General features: G+C 32.5%; 1 protein-coding gene across 1 annotated transcript in view; it reads right to left on the bottom strand.

Moving 5' to 3' along the window:
* Rfx6 (regulatory factor X6) overlaps positions 1-21,726 on the bottom strand; it is a 51,493-nt gene that overhangs the window by 5,131 nt on the left and 24,636 nt on the right. Inside the window, exons 7-16 of the mRNA XM_046426430.2 lie at positions 14,795-14,902; positions 10,894-10,971; positions 10,665-10,778; positions 9,227-9,276; positions 6,693-6,852; positions 5,655-5,799; positions 4,896-5,005; positions 3,706-3,823; positions 1,938-2,060; positions 1,083-1,289 (exon numbers count right to left, since the gene is read on the bottom strand). Of these exons, the coding sequence (XP_046282386.1) occupies positions 1,083-1,289; positions 1,938-2,060; positions 3,706-3,823; positions 4,896-5,005; positions 5,655-5,799; positions 6,693-6,852; positions 9,227-9,276; positions 10,665-10,778; positions 10,894-10,971; positions 14,795-14,902 (1,213 nt within the window). The remainder of the gene's footprint in view (positions 1-1,082; positions 1,290-1,937; positions 2,061-3,705; positions 3,824-4,895; positions 5,006-5,654; positions 5,800-6,692; positions 6,853-9,226; positions 9,277-10,664; positions 10,779-10,893; positions 10,972-14,794; positions 14,903-21,726) is intronic.

The following is a 21,726-nucleotide window of genomic DNA, read 5'->3' as shown; positions in this document are numbered from 1 at the left end:
CTTGGATCTCTAAGAAATATTTGTAAATGTACTAGTATGCCTTTTTCCCCCAACTTGGTTTATTCCTACTCCCCAAAATTAACTAGAATGGAGAGCATGAAAATGCAAATTAAAAATATACGCACATCTTCACAATGCAGATATACGTTACAGCCAGAGTGAGTCTCCCAGAGAGAGTCTGGGATAGCTTTGTACTCCTATAGATATGAAGATATTTAGTACTCACACTTGCAAAGGGCAAGGGAGTCAGATGCTCAAATCTCTCCATAATTAAAAGCAAGCTGAATGTGAAATGGTTTGATCTTTCGGGTGAAAGAAAAATGCACTAATGTCAAAATGGCATGGCTTCAAAGCCATCAATTCAAAACATCTTGTGAATACAACTGATGAGCAATGTGGTTTATGAATGGCAACAACTCCCTGTGTCTTTGATTTTCCATGGGCAGGAATTAGACCACTGAAGGATAAGGCCCTTCCAGGTTCAAAATTCTGTATATCTAATGAATTAATGTATATAAAAGGGTTTCAAAAAAGACACAAGGCAATAAGCAAATTTAAAATATTCCAAGTAGTTAGTTCAAGCCATTGAACATTCTTTGACACAAAGTGGACCCTAGACCAAAGGACAAAATTATTGTAGTAATTATCCTAGAATGACCAAATCTACTTCTTAATGAAAGAGAAATCTCATCAAAACCCCCAAACAAATAAGTGTTCCCTTTTTGATCTTTAAAGCATCTTAAGGATTTTATGGTTACCTAATCTAGTTTTTCCTCCCACTAAATGAAGAGGACTATTCATATTTCTAATATAACTTACCAAGCACCCAAATATGATACTCATGTTAATAATAGCATTAGTTAAAATGTGAATGGTAATTGCTTTAAATACAAAAACACTAAAAAATTACACAAAATTTTAACTAAAATATTTTAAATCCTATAAAATATTGCAAACCAATTAAGGAAACCCTTTTTATTCTTGGAATCCCTAGAGGTTAGGCGTTTTAAGGAAAGTAAAGGAATAAGCTCCTCTGAGACGTGTGGAAGTCTAGGTGATTCTCGTTGTTGTTCCACAGGTACCTGTGAGTGGCATATTATCTGTGTTTCCAGCAGGGAAGGGGTGAAGAGCAGGGGGTAGGGCTCCAGGGTGACTGGATGGCAGAGGAAGGCAGGCTGTGTCCACATGGCTTTCATTCTTCACAGTGTCACTGGAAACAGAGCTTCCTTTATTCCGATTGGCCAGAAAGCATGAGCTTGGCGAGGCAGTGAAGGCAGCTTTACTTGCATCTGGAAAGAGTTTTTTAAAGTGAGGAAGCTTCATTCATTCCCATATTCCTAGTTGATAAGCCAGCAAATAAAAGACACTGAGAATGTTTCATAGGTAAAGTAATTAATCTGGAAATTCATAAGCCAAGTTTTCTGTGGGAAATAAGTGGGGTAGACCTTTGTTCTTGGCAGTGTGGTGCTGGGTTTTATTAGCTGGTTATTTGTGGGTGTACATGTGTTCTGAGAGACACCAAATAGTCCACTCCGAAGTCTTCAAAATGAAAGTTTTCACATCTCAAATAGATGTGTTTCCTTCTTTCTCTAAATTCCTGAAAAGCTTACTTATATGTGAAATATACCACATGGGTTATTCTGAAATATAATAGTTTTTTTGAACTACAGTCACTTCTCCAGCTTCATTTAATTTTTCAGAAGTTAAGAATGTCAATTTTGTTAACTTCAAAGTTTCCAATGAAAAAACTTTGACTAATCTATGTATAAATGGAAGAGAAACAGCATTCTGTTCATGTTAGTATCTGATGTTAGTAGTGGCATGTTTGGAAAAAAACTCTGAGACTATTATGAACCCACTTAACTTGTACACATGCGAATTTTTCAACTTAAGTTTAAACAGAGAAACATAAAAATCGTACTACTTATTTATAGTACCTGAATTCTTCATATACTTGTCCAATAAATTCTGTAACTCCTGCTCTTTGTCATTATTAAACTGGGTCTCCATGGCCAGGAGAATGTATTCATCGAGAAGCATTCGGATCAAATGGAATGAACCTTGTTTATGAATGGGAAGAGGGGAGAGCACATGGTGAGGTGGAAAGAAGAAAGAGGGACCGAGGAGAGAGAGGGAAAGAGAAAGAAAAGTGAAGTTATCTTTGTGACCATCTCACCACACTTTACAAGGAGCAACTGAAATAAACAAATACTTGTTGGACTTTAAATGACCTGCAAAGACCAACATGCTTAACTTGGGTCTCTAATCTTTCTGTGTACCGCCTGCCTAGCTCACTGTGTATACTGTCCTGCCAGCTCTTTGGCCACTAATTACATCAAAGGAAAATACGGATGAAAGTGAGACATGCTTTATGCTTTAAGAGGGCACACACTAGAGTGTGATAAGGTTTAACCTGAGGAGAATGAGCTCTACTCTGCTCTATTTCTGTTTACTTTGTACTGAATAATCAGACAATGGCCAGAATAGTCTGAGAAAAGTATCAAGAAAAGATGTCTTTCTAGCTTGAAACAAATATTATTTGGTTTGAAAAAAAAAAGTAATTTTCACATGAAAGATATACTGGAAAATTTTAAATGTCTTTTTAGCTATTCGACGGATTTCCCAACAAGTCTTTTTATCATAATAAGATCAGGTTTCAATCTTATATATTTTAAGAAATCTAAAATATAAGCAAGTTTATTTTAAATAATAGACACAGTGTATTTTGTTCATCCTTCAGCACAAGTTTGCTGGTTTTATTTAACTTCATTGGACGTTAAATTTTAAAACTTAGTTAATTGCAATCTATTTGATAATGTGAAGATTTCTTGAAATCAGCAACTACTAAACACAGAGTTACTGTCCATAACTTTAGCATTGTAACTATACAATGGGAATCTCAGAAGTTTTAGAAAAAAGAGAGTAGCCAATTTTTGAAAAAGCTAATTTGATCTGATTTATAAGTCATAGAGATCAGGAAAGGGAGTTCATAAATTTAATAGAGTGTTGCTCTTCCACTCCTGGAATACAACTACACAGATACCAGGAAAACAGATGTAAAAAAAAAAAAATGGCCGTATTAAAATAAGCACTATCTTGAAAATAATGTTAGTTATTGTTTGTTGGTTTAACAAAGACAATTTATCCAAGTACCAGTGTGATTTAATGATAATGGCTGCTGTTCATTAAGTATCTACTGAGTTTAGCAACTTGTTTTTGTATACATCATTTTACTAAAGCATCTACATAGTTCTTAGGAAACGAGTATTCTGCACCTTCTTCAGTGAGCAGCCTGGCTTAGGTAAAGCCACAGCTGGAGAGAAAGTGTAGGATTTAACCCAACATGAAATCTGACTCTACAGCCAAGCTCATAACTACCATTTTATTTTTTTTATAATAGTTAATAAACTTTCTTTTATTGAATAAAATTTCCAAGTGTTATTAATATTAATGCATTTGCATTACTAGTTTTCCATTTACAGTTTTATTTTAGTGACATTTAAATTTTTCAAACAATAGATTTTATTAGCTTTATATCATTTTAAGTTCAAAAGAGATATATTGTTATAAATACTATTTTTCACTAGCTGATATTCAGACACTCTTTGAGAAGTGATATGGTAATAGACTTAAAAATAGACACAAGATGTGACTGGGAATGAATGGTATAACTCATGTAAGGCTTTTATAAGGCACATAGGATACCAAAACTGGATGCATTGTTCAAGGTGAGGTTATGCATGACTCGAGCACCAAGAAAGCTCCACTTCAGCAAAAAGTCCTGGGCCCTCTTCTTTAATGATCTTCCATTTTGTTTGCTGGTCTAAAAGAAAAGAAACAAAATGGAACTACAAAATCTGTCATTTCATCATTCCATGTATCCTATGTTAGATCAAGGTAGATACACTGTCTAAATGGACAGATGGCACGACATGTTCTTTGTTTCATCAAATAACATGACCTGTCCAGGGATTTTAATTTTGGCCTGTCTTTGCTTCCATTTTAAGGGTTAAAAAGTATACTCTAAATAACATTGTTTCTCAATAGAATTAGACAACAAAATGAGATACTTTACAAAATGTTTTTATCTTTTAATTTTCTGATAGAGGGTTTAAAAGAACATAATATAAAGTGTGAAAGGGGGTTATATATTTCCGTGAATGATTAACAGACTTCTCAGGTCTTGAATGAAAATCTGTTTTCCTTCCAGAATGAAAAAACGTCCCCAGACTATAACTGGTTTTCTTGATATGAATAGCTCACCCCAACTAGTGAAGGATATATTTGTTCTTATTGCCTTGCTTCATGATGGATGGCTTGAAGGTTAACAGAAAAAAAAAATGAAGAAGACAAATAGAAAACAAAAAATACTGAGCTTTTAAAATTTAGTATTACAAAAAGGTAATATTGAAAAGAATATTTTCTTTCAGCATTTATGAAAACTTGCTTTTAAAAAAAAAAGGACTATATCTTTCCAGTTTCTGAGTTTATCTTTCACTAATGAAGTTACTCAGGTGTAACTTTCTTGACTGACAGGGAAGGAATATTGCTCTTGGTTGGGAAAGGAGAAACAGTATTAAACCCAGGCCCAGGGCTTTCAAATCTGGCATCTTCCTAATTTAGATATTTGGGCGGCCTTATTTGTAGAGCTTCAGAATTTCCCTCAAAACATTTTTTATACAGTCTTCCACCTTTAAAAAAAAGTCAAGAGATTATATCCAATTTAGCATTTATTCTTAACAAAAAAAAATTATTTTCTCAAATCTGTTATTAAAAGGTATCTTAACAGTGCTGAAGCTGTAGCTCAGTGGTAGAACACTTGCCTAGCATGTGTAAAATAAATAAAATAAAGGGACAGAGACAACTAAAAAAATTTTTTTAAAAAAATAAAGTACCTTAATAACTCTCTGTTCTACTACTGTATCCAACCATTCAATAAAAGCCTCCACAGTGGCATTCTTCTTAAGGAGATCCTTCAGTTCTTGGAACACAATGACAGAGTCTTCTGCCATGTCAAAAAAGAAAAGAGAAGAAAGAAGAACATTGCATCTACTTTGAACCCAAGAGAAAACCTAGAATTTACAAATCATTAATAATTTTATGTCACAAAAAGGAAAGACAGATTAAGTGAAATGCATGAAGAGAACTTATTCAATAGCCTAAGAACAGTAACAAAAAATGCCTACACTTTAATTTTAATAAGTATGTCTACCTTAATATCATTCAAATATAGGTTTATGTGTTATATATGTATATATGTATAGATATATTCAGATACTGGAGAATAAGAAAATTAATATCGTTAAATATTCATTTTTAACTTGGTGTTTTTATTATATGGAACAGATTAGTTGAAAGCTAGTGAAATAACCAAGTCAAGATAATTAATTTCCTTCTTTCTGAAGATCCTTGATTCTTTAGAAGTTAAAAACTTGTCTATAAAGAGAGCTTCTCAGATTTCACTTTGGAGCCAAGAGCCATTTGGCAAATATGATGTTTTTGGTTGTCATAACTAGGGGATGCTGCCACTGGTGTCTAGTGGAGAGAGGCCAGGAATGCTCCTAAAACATCCTACAATGTACAACACATTTCTCAACAATGCCAATAGGGCCAAAGTTCAGAAACCTTGTTCTTTATAAAGAAAATGGACTTACGTTCACTATAGATATCAGATTCAGTGTCTGCGCTACCAGAAATGGTAAGAAGGGCCTGAGATCCAATACTATTCAAGTCAACCTTTTCAATATCAGATATCATAGAATTCACAACATGCTGGTCAAAGAGAGCTGGTCTTGCAATCTGCACAGAAAAAGTAAAAAGATACTACACTATATCATTTATCATCTATCTAAAGTTTTATCTTCAACAAAAATAATTCCTTGAGGGAAAAGAATCATGCATAAATTATTTTTTCGTCTTAAAATTCAAAGCAATAGCTGTGACTTATGATCATCTCTGTTAAAGATTTGAAAATTTATTTTTAAATTTAAAATTTATTTATTTATTTATTTAATTTGCCCATTTGTCACACACTAAGGATATTAAAATGTTGCATTTCTTTTCTGAAACTATCTCCAGCTAGTCTTTTAAAATTTAGGAGACTAAAAACCTTTAGAAAGTAAGTAATCATTTGGGGCAGTAAAACTTATTTAATAATACATGGTATTCCTAATTTAAGAATTATGTCTGTTCTTCTCTTATCTAAAAGAACCATAATTAGTAGCAGTTTAAAGTGTGTTGCGTGTGTGAGTTTCACAATATCAGATTTCTCATTCCTTACAACCTTAACTTGTATCCATTGGATTCACACGATAAGTATTTCATGTTTTGTTTGCATGTGTTTTTTTTTAACTTTTGATTTTAAAATAATTTTAAGTCACAGAAAAGTTGCAAAGATAGTGCCGACTTTTCACATACCCTCCATTCAGCTTTTTTCTGTGGCATAAGCATGGTACATTACCAATATCAATATTTCATTGGCACAATAGTGTTAACTCAACTATGGCAGGAATTCAAATTTCAACATTTTCCCATTAACATCCTTTTTAGCTCTGATATTGACTCTAGAATTACATACTGCATTTTGCATGCTATCTGTTTAGTTTCCTTTAGTCTATGAAAGTTCCTCTATCTTCTCTGATCAAAAGATTCATTTTTTATTTGGTTACTCAACACTAAACTTACCCACCTACCTGAGCAAGATGTAAAAAAGATGTTTGTCGCTTCAGAGAAGATACAAATCTTCGCACAATGGGTATTTTCTTGTCAGTTAGGGCTTCTGGCAAGTTTTCCAAGGATGAAACAACCCACTGTTCCCAATTTTTAGCAAAATTTCTTATATCTGCTAGTAAGCTAAAAAGAAAACTATGTGTTAAAGCTACATTGTTTTAAAAAAAGAAAAAAGCATTAAGGGTGTTTTATATTAGTTTTATATAAAAGCATGAATTTGAAGTGAGACAGCCTCAGCCTGGGTTTGCCATTTATCATCTTGATCAAAATATTCAATTTTCTCAAGTTCCTCGTTTGTTAAATAGGAATAAGAACAGCATCTGGTCACAGGATTATTGTGAGGATTATATGAAATAATTCATGGAAAATGCCCAGGTTAAACTCTGGAATTCAGGGAATACCTAATAATTAATGCTTTTGGGGGGGGGGGATAAAGGGGGATACCAGGGATTGAACTTGGGGCACTTGACCACTGAGCCACACCCCCAGCTCTATTTTGCATTTTATTTAGAGTCAGGGTCTCACTGAGTTGCTTAGCATCTCATGATTGCTGAGACTGGCTTTGAACTCTCCATCCTCCTGCCTCAGCCTCCTCAGCTGCTGGGATTACAGGCGTGCGCCACCACACTCGGCTAATGCTTTACTATTAACATTAGCTCACAGTTTAATCATTTTCTATAAAATATATTCCTGGGAAAATGTAAGTATAAGCTTGATGTTTTATATATCTTAGCTTATTGAGAGACATCACATTAGGATCATAACAACATTTTGTGCATTTAATATTGATTTTAATATTTAATACACATTACTAAAATTAATAATTTTAGTAATAGCAGGATATCTGTTATTACTAAATATCTGTTATTACTAATATTAGTAACATACTTCTATAATCCAAATATAATTTTGATAATGAATTACCAAAAGCATACTAATTTTAGGCCCAATCTAGAAAACTATTAATATTGACTATAGAGATATTATAAGATATTAAAAATCAGTCTAAAAACTTCATATCTTATCTCAACAAATATAAATATATTTGGGATGGTACATGTTTTGAGGATCAGTTACATGATACAGAAAAAGAGTAGGTAGGGTTTGGAGTCAAAATCGAGGTTTTGCTTTTTACTCTGGGAAGATAAATTAACTTCTTTCTGCTCCCAGGTTCCTCATTTGAGAATTTTGGGAACATACAGTACTTCAGAGTCAGATGACACATTGTGTGTAAAGAAAAAAATCCAATTATTCAAAGATAATAAATTGGTTAAAGTACAGTGTTCTCTGATGCTGGAAATTTATGATACCACTCGAAAAGATAATGTTGATCTCCATCTATTGAAATGGAAATGTTCTTAAGTTGTACCACTGTAGTATGAGTACTATGGTTCTATTTGTAAAAAGGTGTATATTTCTAGATATACCTTGAAGAATGTCTGTGAGACAATAATCTCAGATATTAAGAATATGGTAAGTTTGAAGCTTTAATATGCATTTATGTATGTTTTTCTTCTCAACAATGAACAGCTCAGATTTGTTATAAGAATTAAATGATTTATGTAGTCTCAAAGCCTATGTTGTATTTACTACCAGTCAGCTATTATTACTATTTGAAACAGTCTTGTGATCAGATGCCTGCCACTAAGTTAGCACAGATATCCTGCTATGACCCAGAAATGCTAGATATATCTGACAGAGAGCACAGATTAGAGTTCAATCCACAATACCAACAAATAAATAAATACATACATAAAGCAGAGTACAGTTTAGATGTTTAAAGACTATAATAGATAATTAAATGACTAGGAACCAGATCAATATAATTTATTACATAAACAAATCAAACAATCCAGAGAAAAAGATAAATCAAAATTTGAGGGCCAGATATGTCCATCCCTAAATAAATTTGTCTTCTCCCAATATTAAAATAATTTTCCTTATTTCATTAGATTTGTTTTCAAGGGAAAAAAAGGCTGTTTTTTTTTCTAGTTCCTCTTGTTCACACATTGGAAAAGCTTTGTGAAAAATCTTCAGGTATCATTTCAATAAACTATTTGAGATCTTATTTCTTTGTTAAAAGAAGGTAATGATTTTATTATGTCGGCCTCCTGATTTTTACAATTAAGATCAAAGTTCATAATGAAAACAGAATAACTTTCCTTATAGTTTTTATTATTGTGGTTATTTTCCATCAATTATCTGCAATTATCTTCCTCCAGTTAATTTCCATTGAAGGACTTTCTCTGTACCTTGAAGGTCAGTCCCATTTAAGTACCACATTTTGGTGACTCTTAAAGAAATTTCAGGGATTCCACTCATTTTGTTCAATGGGGTTCAAACATAAGGATTGAGGTACATCTCCTCCAGCCAATTAAAAAAAACAGAAGTAGAAAAACAGATTCTCCTTGATAAATAAATTAATTACTGCTTAATGTTTTCCTTTAATGTATAAAGGTATAAAGTGAAATTATTATTTTTTATTTACTGAACGTACCTTTCAGGCATTTCTTGCATTGTTGCAGGAATGAGAACATCTGTAAGAACCTTAATAACAAGCAGAAATGAATTAACATAAATCTTTCCTTAGTATTTCTATGGCTAAAGATACATTACTCGTTAATTGCTTTTTTTATTAGCTTCCTACATAGTAACATGGTTACTCCTTTCAATCCAATTTTATTTTGGTTATAAACAGAAATTTTATAACCAATTTTATTTTGGTTATAAACAGAAATTAATTTATCTCTAAAATGAATGTGTGAGTTATATGTGGATGCATATGTTAATTACCAATAGATTGGCCTTGGTAAGCACATACTGTTTATGGAATAGAAGCTGACCACTCTAGAAGTGGGATGAAGATCTGGCAGAAGCCCACTTTGCACTGTTCTATTTACTGTGCTCACTGTGCATCCATGGGTCCAACATGCGGAGGAGAAACTAAGTTTATTTAATGATATTAAACTCAGGATTTTTGTGTAGGAATAAAAAAAAACACAAATGAACATGGTATGTTTTAAAAGTATGTCTTAGTTAAAAGCTGAACTACAGTCCAAACAGTTTTGCTTTGATGGTGGCAAATGTGTGTGCATGTGCATGAGCCCAGGACTTTTTTGATACTCTTTCAGAGCTACTGCCTCTGTTTCACCTCTGGTTGCCTGCTTTGAGTGTTAAGCATTAAAGATGATAAGTTGGTGCAAATTGAATCTTCTCTCTCTCTGAATAATGGTATTCTTATTCAATCCAGAAAAGCAGACACTCCTTGCTCACTTTTTCCCATCTTCAACTAACGGCAAAGAAAATCCTGCACTTATTTCTCCATTGTCTTCTCCTGTGATGAGTGATAACTAAAATGAAAATGAAAATATGAGCTCCCACATTCTGGCTTAGGCCAATCCACCTTTATTGGATCTGCAAATGTGTACCTGGACAGAGTCTGCCTAGCTTCTGCTTTAATTTCTGTAAAGCTGAGAACCTGGAAATGGCAACTAGCTTGCTAATAAACTTGCTTTTTCATGCTAACTCAGATCTGGGGACTCTTATTTGGGTTAAGAACAGAATAGGACATAAATGCATTAAAGTTAGAATTTTTCAGAATAGTTATTAGTTATTAGTCCTAAAATTCTGCTTTTCCTGAAAACACTATTGTGAAATAGTCACTATATTATTTTAATCTGAAAATACATTAGAGAGTTAATAAAAATTAACTAAGTTTTCATATTTTGGCAAATATGTCACATTTAGAATCATTCTTGGTTATAAACAGAAATTAAATTTGTTTTGCTTGATATAAATTTCTATTAAAATACATAAACCATTAAACATGCATGATTAAATTGCTTATAGATATTGTATGCATTACAAGAATTTATATTAAAATGTTATTTTAAAGAAATAAATGGTTCACATTAAAAACACTCTAAAGAGTTTACCTTATAAAGAATTGAGTCACAAACACAGAATATGTCAATGATAACAGGATTTTCAAGCAGGGGAAGAAGGTGATCAGGCATTCCTTGCCAAAAGTGTAATAAGAAGTGCTGGATCTAGTTGTAGAGCAAAATGCATATGTTAAAATTTTCCTTTAGTATGACCTCATTAAGAACAGGGCCTGAAAACATGTTTAATATAGTCAAGAAAGCATTCGTTTGTCATCCTTACCTCCTCAAAGTTTCCATTAATTGCATTGTCCAGGATACACTGGCAGTGAGTTTTGTACATCATTATGAGAGTATCAACCTATTTCAAGAAAGAAAAAAACTTAACAAAAGCTTCTGTAATAAATAGTGCCTTTATTTGTTCATTTATTCTAGACACATTTTATAAGCTTGGCTTTATGTTGTGCACTTGGCTTTATGTTCAATGCTGAGGATCAAAAATGAAGGCAAAAATCTTTATTTCAAGGGACTCTCTGCCTTGTGAGGGGAGAAAGGCAAGAAAATTAGTGACTATAGTAACAGATAAGAACAATGGGGAAAAAAGTAGTTATCCAGGAAACTGTGGTCTAAATCAACATCCTAATATTCTGCCTAATAAGAAAATGACTTTTTATTAGGAAAATAAACATTAAATAGTAAAATACATGAGCTGGGTGCTGTGGTACATGCTTGTAATCCCAGTGGCTTGGGAGGCTGAGGCAGGAGGATCTCGTGTTCAAAGCCAGCCTCAGCAACAGCAAAGTGCTATGCAACCAGTGAGACCCTGTTTCTAAATAAAATTAAAAAATAGGGCTGGGATGTGACTCAGTGGTCAAGTGCCCCTGAATTTAATCCCTGGTAACACCCCCAAAAAGTAAAATACATGAACTCTTCACACAGTTTTATTGAATGGATGCTTGAAACAGTGTGGCACAGTGGTTTCAAGTTTTGATTCTGGAGACAGCTCAACTTGAGTGCCAAGCTCCCCTATATGACTGACCTGATGTGATTACACAATTTTCTCTATTTCTTTTTTTTTTTAAGTTGTTGATAGACCTTTATTTTATTTATGTATTTATATGTGGTGCTGAGAATTCTAACCCAGTGCCTCACACATGCTAGGCAAGTGTGCTACTGCTGAATCCCAGCCCCAGCCCCAATTTGCTCTATTTATGAGCCCCAAGCTTTTTATCTTTAAGTATTAACACTATATTACTCATATGGTGTTAAGAAAGCCAAATAAAGTATGAGGAGCAATACAGAGAACTGTGCCTGGCAAATAATGAGAGCTTACTAAATATTATCTAGAATTAGCAATAACATTAAATGATGCATTTACCAGAAAAAAAAAGATGCTTCACATATTGAGTGTCTATTATGAACAGTCTCTATTTCCAAATTACCATGGATATTTGGACTGCATAGTTTAAACAATTCTGAACAGTTTGGCTGGGGATGTAGCACAGTGTCACAGCAGCATTTGCCAGGCAAATGTGAGGCCCTAGGTTCACCCCCAGCATGGCCAAAAATAAAAAACTAGTAATAAATATAAAAATCTTTAAACATATTATAAAACTTATAGTGGATTAGAACAAGATAAATTCAAAAATGTTAAAAATGAGAGCTTTATTTCTCCATTACCTGAATTTGAATCCTAGCTCTAAACTGCTCCTTCCTATGTGATATTAGACAAGCTACTTAACATTTATGTGCTTTCATTTCCTCTTTTGTGAAGCTGATGTGACATATTGGTAAAAATATAATAGAGTTGTTATGAGGTATAAATGAATTAGCACATATAGCGTGGTCAGAGTGATCTGCAGTACATGTCAAAAAATTAATGGATCACAATAGTACCTTGGGTAGTGGTGTGTGATGGGGCTGTCCATCTCAACACTTTGCATTCTTGTCTCTATTCCTGCTACCAAGTGAGAGCACACATCTGTGTGGTCTAGTTCACAATGGTGTAGGTGGTGATGATGAGAGTAGTTAACTACAGGAAACCACTAGCAGGATATTTTATGATCAATGCACATGACACTTGCTATTTGGTAGGCAATGCTATTTTATTTTTATATGTAACACCAAGACACACTTTTTAAATAAGAAGACAAAATGAAATATGGAAGGGAAGTTATAACCACCATTAAAAATTTATCCTTTGAGCACTAAAACCTACTAACTAAAAATAAGCTCTTATCTTCATGAGAATTTCTAATTATTTGTGTCAAAATGAATAGCTTTGTACACAAGTCATCAAAAATTTTTAGTCTTACAACTAGTACTTCATCTCCCTGGGGTCAGCTTCTCACTGAGCAGTTTCCATTCATCTGCCTTAATGAAACAGGTATTTCAAGTGTTTAGCTTCAGCCACACACTCTAAGAATTGACAAGTTACCTGGGCAATTTGACTTCTGGCTAGAAGGTGAAAGGGCTCAGCTGTCCTCAAGGGACAAGAGGAATGTCAGTCCCTAGTGCTCATGACAGAGTCTACTAGGGAAGAACTTAAAAACCAGAAGTCATAAAGCACTTGGTACCTGAGTGGCAAGTGTTTTACCAGTCTTTCAAAGTAAGAAGTAAGGAATTCTTTGGAGGGTAGCAGAGAAAATAAAATCATGGAGTAAGTTCTTTGCTTCTCTATTTTCCTTTGTTACTTGCCCTCCCTCTTCCTCTTTCTCTCACCAAACAAACATGTTCACAGCAAACATGTACACAGCAAACATGTTCACGATATGTTTGCATGTAAGCAATACTTTCCACAAAAAAAAAAAAAAAAAAAAACAACTAACAATACTCCCTCAAAGAACTGAGGTTCCACAAGTTCCATGGTTTTCTCCACAAACTGCCACACATTAGTATTTGTTGTCCATTTCTGAAATATGAAGTCATAATATCACATACTGTGTGTGTATGTTTAAAAATGGTGATGACTTTGAGAATGTGACAGGAGTAGAAAAGGAAGTGGACATACTTTAGGAAATTCACATGAATTTAGCATCTCAGAATCATCTTCAATACTTTGCCTACTCTCAACTGGCAGAGTATGTGTATCATCACTACTAAATCTACCAGGTACTCTGCATATCTACTTATTTATCGATAGTTTTGTTTTTTCTTTTAAATCTACATGATGTTTTTATTTACTGTTTCTACAAAAATCCCACTGTTAATGTGTTTGGACATTATTCATATCCCTCTATATTTGTACCCCCCAAATATAAATTGACTAAATAAACTATGAAAGACATTTTCCTTAAAAGTTAATAAAAAGAATGATCTTTAAGGTTGGGGTTGTGGCTCAGCAGTAGAGCACTTGCCTAGCACGTGTGAGACCCTGGGTTCCATCCTCAGCACCACATAAAAATAAATAAATAAAATAAAGATATTGTGTCCAACTATAACTAAAAAAATAAATATTAAAAAAACTTTAAAAAAAGAATGATCTTTAGCTGAAAGAAACATGTAGAAATTATGACACTCTGATTTAACAATGGTTCTAGCTCTTAAACAGCCAATAGGCCCTCAATAATTAATTCTAGAAGTACAGAAATAGAAGGGGATTTGTCTTAGGCTTTACTGTACAAGCACTGAAAAGCCATATTGAGGAATAGTTATAAACTGAATTCAATGAAGATGTGTTTTCTTTAACTTTTAAAAGAATTACAAATGTAGGGGAACATAATATTTTAGAATTTAAAGAAGTCTTGGTATCATCTTGTACAGTCCTTGCATTTTCTAACTATCTCCCACTCAGTGCTAGGAGCAGATTCTGCCCTGCAGAAATGCATAATGATTATTGAAATAAAATGATGTTAATTGAAAATATAAATAATGAAAAAAATTGCATGTGATTGACATGATCTAGTATTTCTTCTTCAATATAGGGTTTTAAATAAAAAATTATCTTCAGCCTTTTAAGGTTTATTTTACCACTTCTGATTATCTACTATCATAGAAATGGTAAATAATTAATTGGAAAGTGTTTAATCAATGCTAGTAAACATTTGTCTCTCCTATAAATCAATCAATTCTGTTTGTTATGCAGATTTCTAACTGCTTCCTGCAAGTGTCATAAGATTCCTAGCAAATTGAGATGTGGAACCAACATATCAGAAAATCAATGCAGAAGTATTTTCAATTGATACCTTGTCCTTCGAAATGCATCCTTGGTACACAAGGTGTTGAGCGCTGGGGAATTCTGGAAGAAGTGTTCCTGTTTTTGAACTAAGTGAATATTTACGGGTGAAACCACCCTATAATTTAGAAAAAATAAAAAGAAAGAAATCACTATTAATTGTATGGATCCAAAATACAACTCTAATAAAACTAGAAGCACATAGATTTTATTCTTCATTACCCTGAAAACCATCATAAATGAGGAAATTTGGGTAAATAGTTTAGACTTTGCAACTGAATAAATTAAACACATCAGCCAACTTCTGAATCTTAACTTCATAGAATATTTTTCTTACTATTTTGAACTTTAGTTTTAAAAATTTGTTAATTTTCACAACTTTTAAGTTCACATTTGTTATTTGTATGTTTCAGAAGATTTGCCTTTGATATTAATGGAGCTACTAAAATTATTTTAACTACAAAAGGATCAGGAATGTCCAAATCCAACTTTTTCATTTACAGAGTAAGTAAATGGGATGATTAGAAGTAAATAAACTCAGTTTCAGAGGTAATTAAGTAATTACAGGTGAAATTTTGACTGGTACTTAAGTATTCCAATTTCTAAACTAGGAACCTAGACTTCCCCACATGAACATTTCCCCACCCTAAGTGCATATTTTTGCTGTTCTTTCACATATTTTAGGGAACATGGACCTCTACCAGTTTTTAGAAATTCAGAAAAAAATACAAATAAATAATATAAAATGCTGCAGTGCTGATGTATCTAAAGAAACCTACATAAAATATTAATTCATATTCATGACAGAGCTGGAGCCTCATCATGGTGCTCAGGACATTCACTGATTGTTTCAGCTCCACAAACAAAACTTAAGCAAACTGTATCATAATCAAAAGTATGAGCAAAGAATGAAGTTGTGAATATTGTAAATGAAGTAAAGTATTCCTGAAAAGGATAAATTTTTGTACTTCCCAGTTTGTTCATTTTTATTTCTGGACATTTTATGTTCATCTCTTGTCATATTAAACATGTTTACTAGAGAAGGACTTATTACAGGCATAGGATGGGTCCCCACCCTATCATATAATTCCCAGGCTTTGTAGGCTTTTGTAGACTTATCCTGGCCTACAGGATAGCAGAAAAAGTTGGGAGAAATTTTGAGTCCTTAAACACCAGATTTAGAAGCTCTGATTCCACATTGACTGATGTGATATAAGGTATTAAAGGAACCTTTTATTAAACATATAGTAGAAATCCATTTCTTTAAAATTAGGTTACAATTTTTAGGCTTAACTTCTATTATCAGGTAGAGTGAAGAGTTATTCTGATAAAATAACTTTTAATTAACAAAGAACTATGACATAAATAATAATTATAAACTGATATAATAATTTCAAGCAACTGTATTCAAGATATTTTTCAAAGACTTTCCATGCTTTTGGTTTACCACATATAAGCACTATTTATCATTTCACTGTCAAAGAATGCATACTGTCATTCAATAGGAAAAAAAATAACAGAATGAAAGAAAATAAACAATCTAACTTTAAGAAAGGAAAAGTAGGACAAAATATAAATCTAACATTTAATTTATAAACATGACTAAAATGCACCTAAATTCTAATTTTATAAAAGTTTATACTTTTTCTTATACATTTTATCTTGGACAAAAAAAATCTTGTTTATTAATCCCAAGATGTAATTGTGATATAAGGGAAAAAAATGTAAACAAACTAAAAATCCAATAATATACAGTACTATGTTAATTTATTAGGAACAATAGTCTCATTTTTGCTAAAGAAATATATTTGCTAAAGAAAAATATAGTAATTAAAAATCTTTCCTTGAAAGAAAAAAGTAAGAATCCTGAAAGATTTAACAAGTTTTATCAAGAATTCAGCAAACAGGTAATATCAAACTTAAAATAAAATGGACAAATTCCAAAAGCTACCAAGACTGAATCATGAAGAAATGGAAACCTAAATACACGCATAATTAGTAAGGAGACTAATAGAAGGAAACCACCCAATATAACAAAATACATGTATAAATAGCCCACTGTAAACATCACACTTAATGGTGAAAGACTGATAGCGTTTTCTTCTAAGATCAGGACAAGACAAGGATGTCTGTTACTCATAGTACATCATAATGGAAATACTAACCAGAGCAAGGAAAGAAAAGACATCCAAATTGGAAAGGAAGAAATATAATTATCACTGTTCATAGATAATATGATCTTATATGTATACAATCCTCAAGATTTTACACACATGCACACACACACACACATGCACACAAACTTGTTAGAACCAATAAAATTGGCAAAGTAGAAGGATTCAGAATTAGCATATGAAAATTAATTGCACTTATGTACAATAACAACAACTTGAAAAGAAAATCAAGGAAAGGATTACATTTACAATAGCATAAAAATAATAAAATACTTAGAAATTAACTAAGGGTAGAATTCTTGCACAATGAAAACTACAAAACAGTACTAGAAGAAATTAAAGAGTTAAATGGAAAGACATTCAATGTTCATAGATTGGAGAATTTAATATTGTTAAGATGTCAATATATCCAAAGTCATCTATAGGTTCAATGTAAAATCCCAGTGACATTTTTTCAGAAATCAAAAAAACAAAAACAAAATCATCCTAAAATTCATATGGAATCTCAAGTGATTCCAAATCCTAAAGAACCAAATGGTCTTGAACAGGCAGAGGAAAGCCAGAGGATTCGCACTTCATGATTTCAAAGCTTACTACAATTTTTACTCCAAAAAGCTTGATTTAAAGTTAATAATAAGATGGACCTTTCATATCTAAATAATCAGGAAAAAAAAAACTACAAAGCTACTATAATCAAAAAGTGTGGTACGGTCATAAAGATAGACCTTCAGAATAATGAAATAGAATAGATAGCCCCAAAACAAACTCCCACATATACTGTCAACTTATTTTCTATAAGGGTGCCATGGCCATTCCATGGGGAACTCTTTTCAATAAATTATCCCCCAAACTGGATATTTACATATAAAAAAGGAAGTGAGACTCTTATCTAACACTCTCTACAAAAATTAGCCCAAAAGGGATAAAAAATCTAAATGTAGGAGCTAAAACTATAAAACTCTTAGAAGGAAATATGATAAAACATTCATGACCTTGAATTTGAAAACAATTTCTAGGATATGCACAAAACACAGGCAATGAAAGAAAAAAATATACAAAACTGAACTTAATAAAAATGAAAAAATTTTGTTCATCAAAATACAATACAAACAGGGTGAGGATATAGTTCAGTTGTAGAGTGATTACCTAGCATGTTCAAGATGCTGGGTTCAATTCCCAAGACCACATAATAGATAGATAGATAGATAGATAGATAAACAATACTATAAACAGAATGAAAAGGTGACCTCTGGAATGGGAGAACATCTGCAAATCGTGTGTGGATAAGAGGTTAATGTCCAGAATATAAAGACAACTCTTAGAATTCAACAACAACAAAGCAAACCATTTCAATTCATAAATGGACAAAGAACTTGATGTGCATTCCTCCAAAGAAGATACATGAATGGCTAATAAACACATGAAGCTATGTTGTTGTTACTAATCATTAGGAAAATGCAAATCAAAGCCATAAGATACCACCTCACATTCATTATGACAGCTACCATAAACACATACACCCACACATACAGAAAACAAGGGTTGGCAAGAATGTGGAGAAATTGGAATCCTTGTGCACTGTTTGTGGGAATATAAAATGATACGGCTGCTGTGCAAACCAGTATAGAGGTTTCTCAAAAAATGGAAAATGGAATTGCTATGTTATCAAGTGGATAACATAAATGTGAGGTGGTATCTTGTGGCTTTGATTTGCATTTTCCTAATGATTAGTAACAATCAGTATAGTTTCATGGGTTTATTAGCCATTTACGTATCTTCTTTGGAGGAACGTACGTCAAGTTCTTTGTCCTTTAACAACTGAGATGTTTGTTTTGTTGTTGTTGAGCTGTAGCAGTTCTCTTTATATTCTGGACATTAACCTCTTATCCGCACACGGTTTGCAGATGTTTTTTCCCATTCCAGAGTCACCTTTTCATTCTGTTTATACTATTGCTTATTTATTTATTATCTATGTATTTATTTAGGTGTGTACACAAAATAATTGAAAGCAGGGGCACAGAGAGATATTTGTACACACATGTTCATAGAGGCATTACTCAAAATAGTTCAAATATGGAAGGAATTCATGTTTTCATCAATAAAGAATAAATAAAATATGGCTTATACATAAGATGGGATATTAGCCTTAAAAGGGAAGGAAATTCTGATATATGTTATAATACGAAGAACACTATGTGAGATAAAATAAGCCAGTCAAAAAAAAGATCAAAACAAATGTGTAATTCCTTTTGTATGAGGCACCTAAAATAGTAAAAATCAGGGATAGGAAGTGGAATGGTGGTTGTCAGGGACCAGGGAAAGGAGAGATGTATATAGCATTTCAGTTTAAAGAAAATCAATTATAGATGAAATTATTTAAACACTAAGAATGACTTTATACTTTCAGAAGAATTTATGAAAGAATTTATGATCTTGAAATATACCTAAATTTAAAAACTAGAAATAGCTCTATAAAATTAAAAAAAAAAATCTTCATCAAAAGGCTATAAAGTGTTGCTATGTTGCCAATAGGGAAAGTTATTAATTACCCATAACCTATAGTGTATTAGTATCCAGATTATATAAAGAACTCCTAAGAATCAAACCATAAAAAAGAAAATTGTGATCTGAACAAGAGTTTTACACAATAACCAATAGAAATCCAAAAAGATTGTCAAACCCACTGGTCATTAGAAATAATTTTCAGATGAAAACCAGACATCCTTTAGCACCCATAGGATTGGTAAAACTTAAAAATGTCATTCAAGGGCTGGGGCTGTAGCTCAGTAGCAGAGCACTTGCCTTGCATACATGAGGTACTGGATTTGATCCTCAGCACCACATAAAAATAAATAAAATAAAGATATTGTTTCCATCTAGAACTAAAAAAAATTTTTTTAAATGTCATTCAATACAATGTATAAAAATGAAGTGTGAAAAGAATGCTCACACACAGCTGGAGAGACAAATTAATACAACCACTTTGGAATACAACTGGACTTAACTAGCAAAGTTAAAAATGAGACTACAGTAGGATCTGGAATTTCACTCCTGACCATATGTACCTGGAAAATACTCCTATCAACACTGTTTTTTAAGTTAAAAAATCCCATCATACAGATATTCTTTTCCTAACTATTAAATAGTTCATTTAAAAAAAAAATCCCATCAATAATGGAATGAACAATGCACTGTAATGTTTTTGTCATGGAATATTATACAGCAAAGCAAATAAAGGACTAGTACTTCACATATTTACATTGAAAAAATCACAAACCCTAATACTGAATGAGTAAAGAAAGATATAAAAAAGAATCTATTTTTATGTAGCTAAAACTGCTTTTTTATTGTTTAGGCATATATTCAAAAGTGATGAACTTTAGAGAAAACAAAGAAAAGAGCAATGCTAAATTCCGGACAGTCGTAACCTTTGTTAAGGAGGGAAGAGAAAATGATTGGGGGTAAGTGCACAGGATTTTCTTTTAAGCTGTAGGGCAGGTCTTGATTTTTCATCTTACAGTTTTTTTTAAAACTCTTTGTACTTTGTGTGTGTGTGTGTGTGTGTGTGTGTGTGTGTGAGAAATGTGTGTGTGGGGGGGTGTTAAAAATAATACATCCCCCTACAAAAATAAAATCATTATTACTTTAAGGAAACATGTGTTGAGGAGCAAAATATGTGACATTTTAATATTTTAAAAATTCTCATGTTCATAATAATATTTTTGTGTAATCTAAGCTAGCAATCTGTGTGGAACATCAACAAAAGGCAAAAAAAAAAAAAAAAGTCCAAGGAAAACCTTAAGAATTGAGTCTTGGGCTATGTTAACAATTGTGTACTAAGATGGTATGAGCCATATAAATCAAATAGTGATATACTGTACAGAATGTGTAACACAAAAATAAAGGAAGGACCCGTCATCTGCAAAAAGTAAAATGTGCTCATTTTAATTTCACTAATATGTTTGCTATTATAATTATATTAAAAGAGGTGCTTCTAGGTTGCCACAGATGTTGGGGTTTGTTTTGGGTTTTTTCTTTCTCAACTGATGACTTTGGTACTCTTAAGTGAATTATTAAGAATCTCATTTCTAAGGGAAAACAAGAAGGGACCTATAGAAAAGAGACAAATATGATTAGAAGGTAAGAGGGTCTGATTTATGAGGAAAGATTAAAGGAGTCAAGCAGCTCAGCCTGGCTAAGTGATGACAAAGGAGAGCATGATAACAGTCTACAAATATTTGAGAAGCATATCCCAAGGAGAGAGGATCTGATATTGATCTTGATACAAAGCTGTTCAACTGGCCAGGAATGGTTGATGTTAAGAAGGAAACTCAGGCTATCAGAGAAATTTCCTGTTGAAATGTCTGAAATCAAGGGGCTTATTCTCTAAGAAATAATGACAACTTCATGATCCTAACTGAGTAAAACAAAATATGGCCCATACCTGAAGAGTCTCAGAAAAAGCAAAAAGCTCTCTTTGATCAGGATGCAGTATTAGAATTAGGTTTGTTTTATGCCTAGGTATTAAAGGATTTGGAGACATTTTGCACAACATTTCTGAAACTTAAACCACTGCATTTAAAAATAAAAAATTTTAAGCCATCAAAATTCATACTGCCACAAAAATAACTACCCTTACCATCCTCTTCCCGTTTTAAAAAAAAATTTTGGTGGTGATTGTTTAGCTTATGTTATCATTTGGCTTTCATGTTAGGAACTATTTAAAACTTAATTTAAAAAAAAATAGGTCTACAGAATATACCTACCA

The sequence above is a fragment of the Marmota monax genome, unplaced genomic scaffold (genome assembly GCF_021218885.2).
Source record: "Marmota monax isolate L192 unplaced genomic scaffold, Marmota_monax_Labrador192_F-V1.1 WCK01_AAM20220418_F8-fsc00174, whole genome shotgun sequence".
Lineage (NCBI taxonomy): Eukaryota > Metazoa > Chordata > Mammalia > Rodentia > Sciuridae > Marmota > Marmota monax.
Note: the sequence above shows the minus strand (reverse complement) of the source record. Positions and strands in the feature narration are given on the sequence as shown.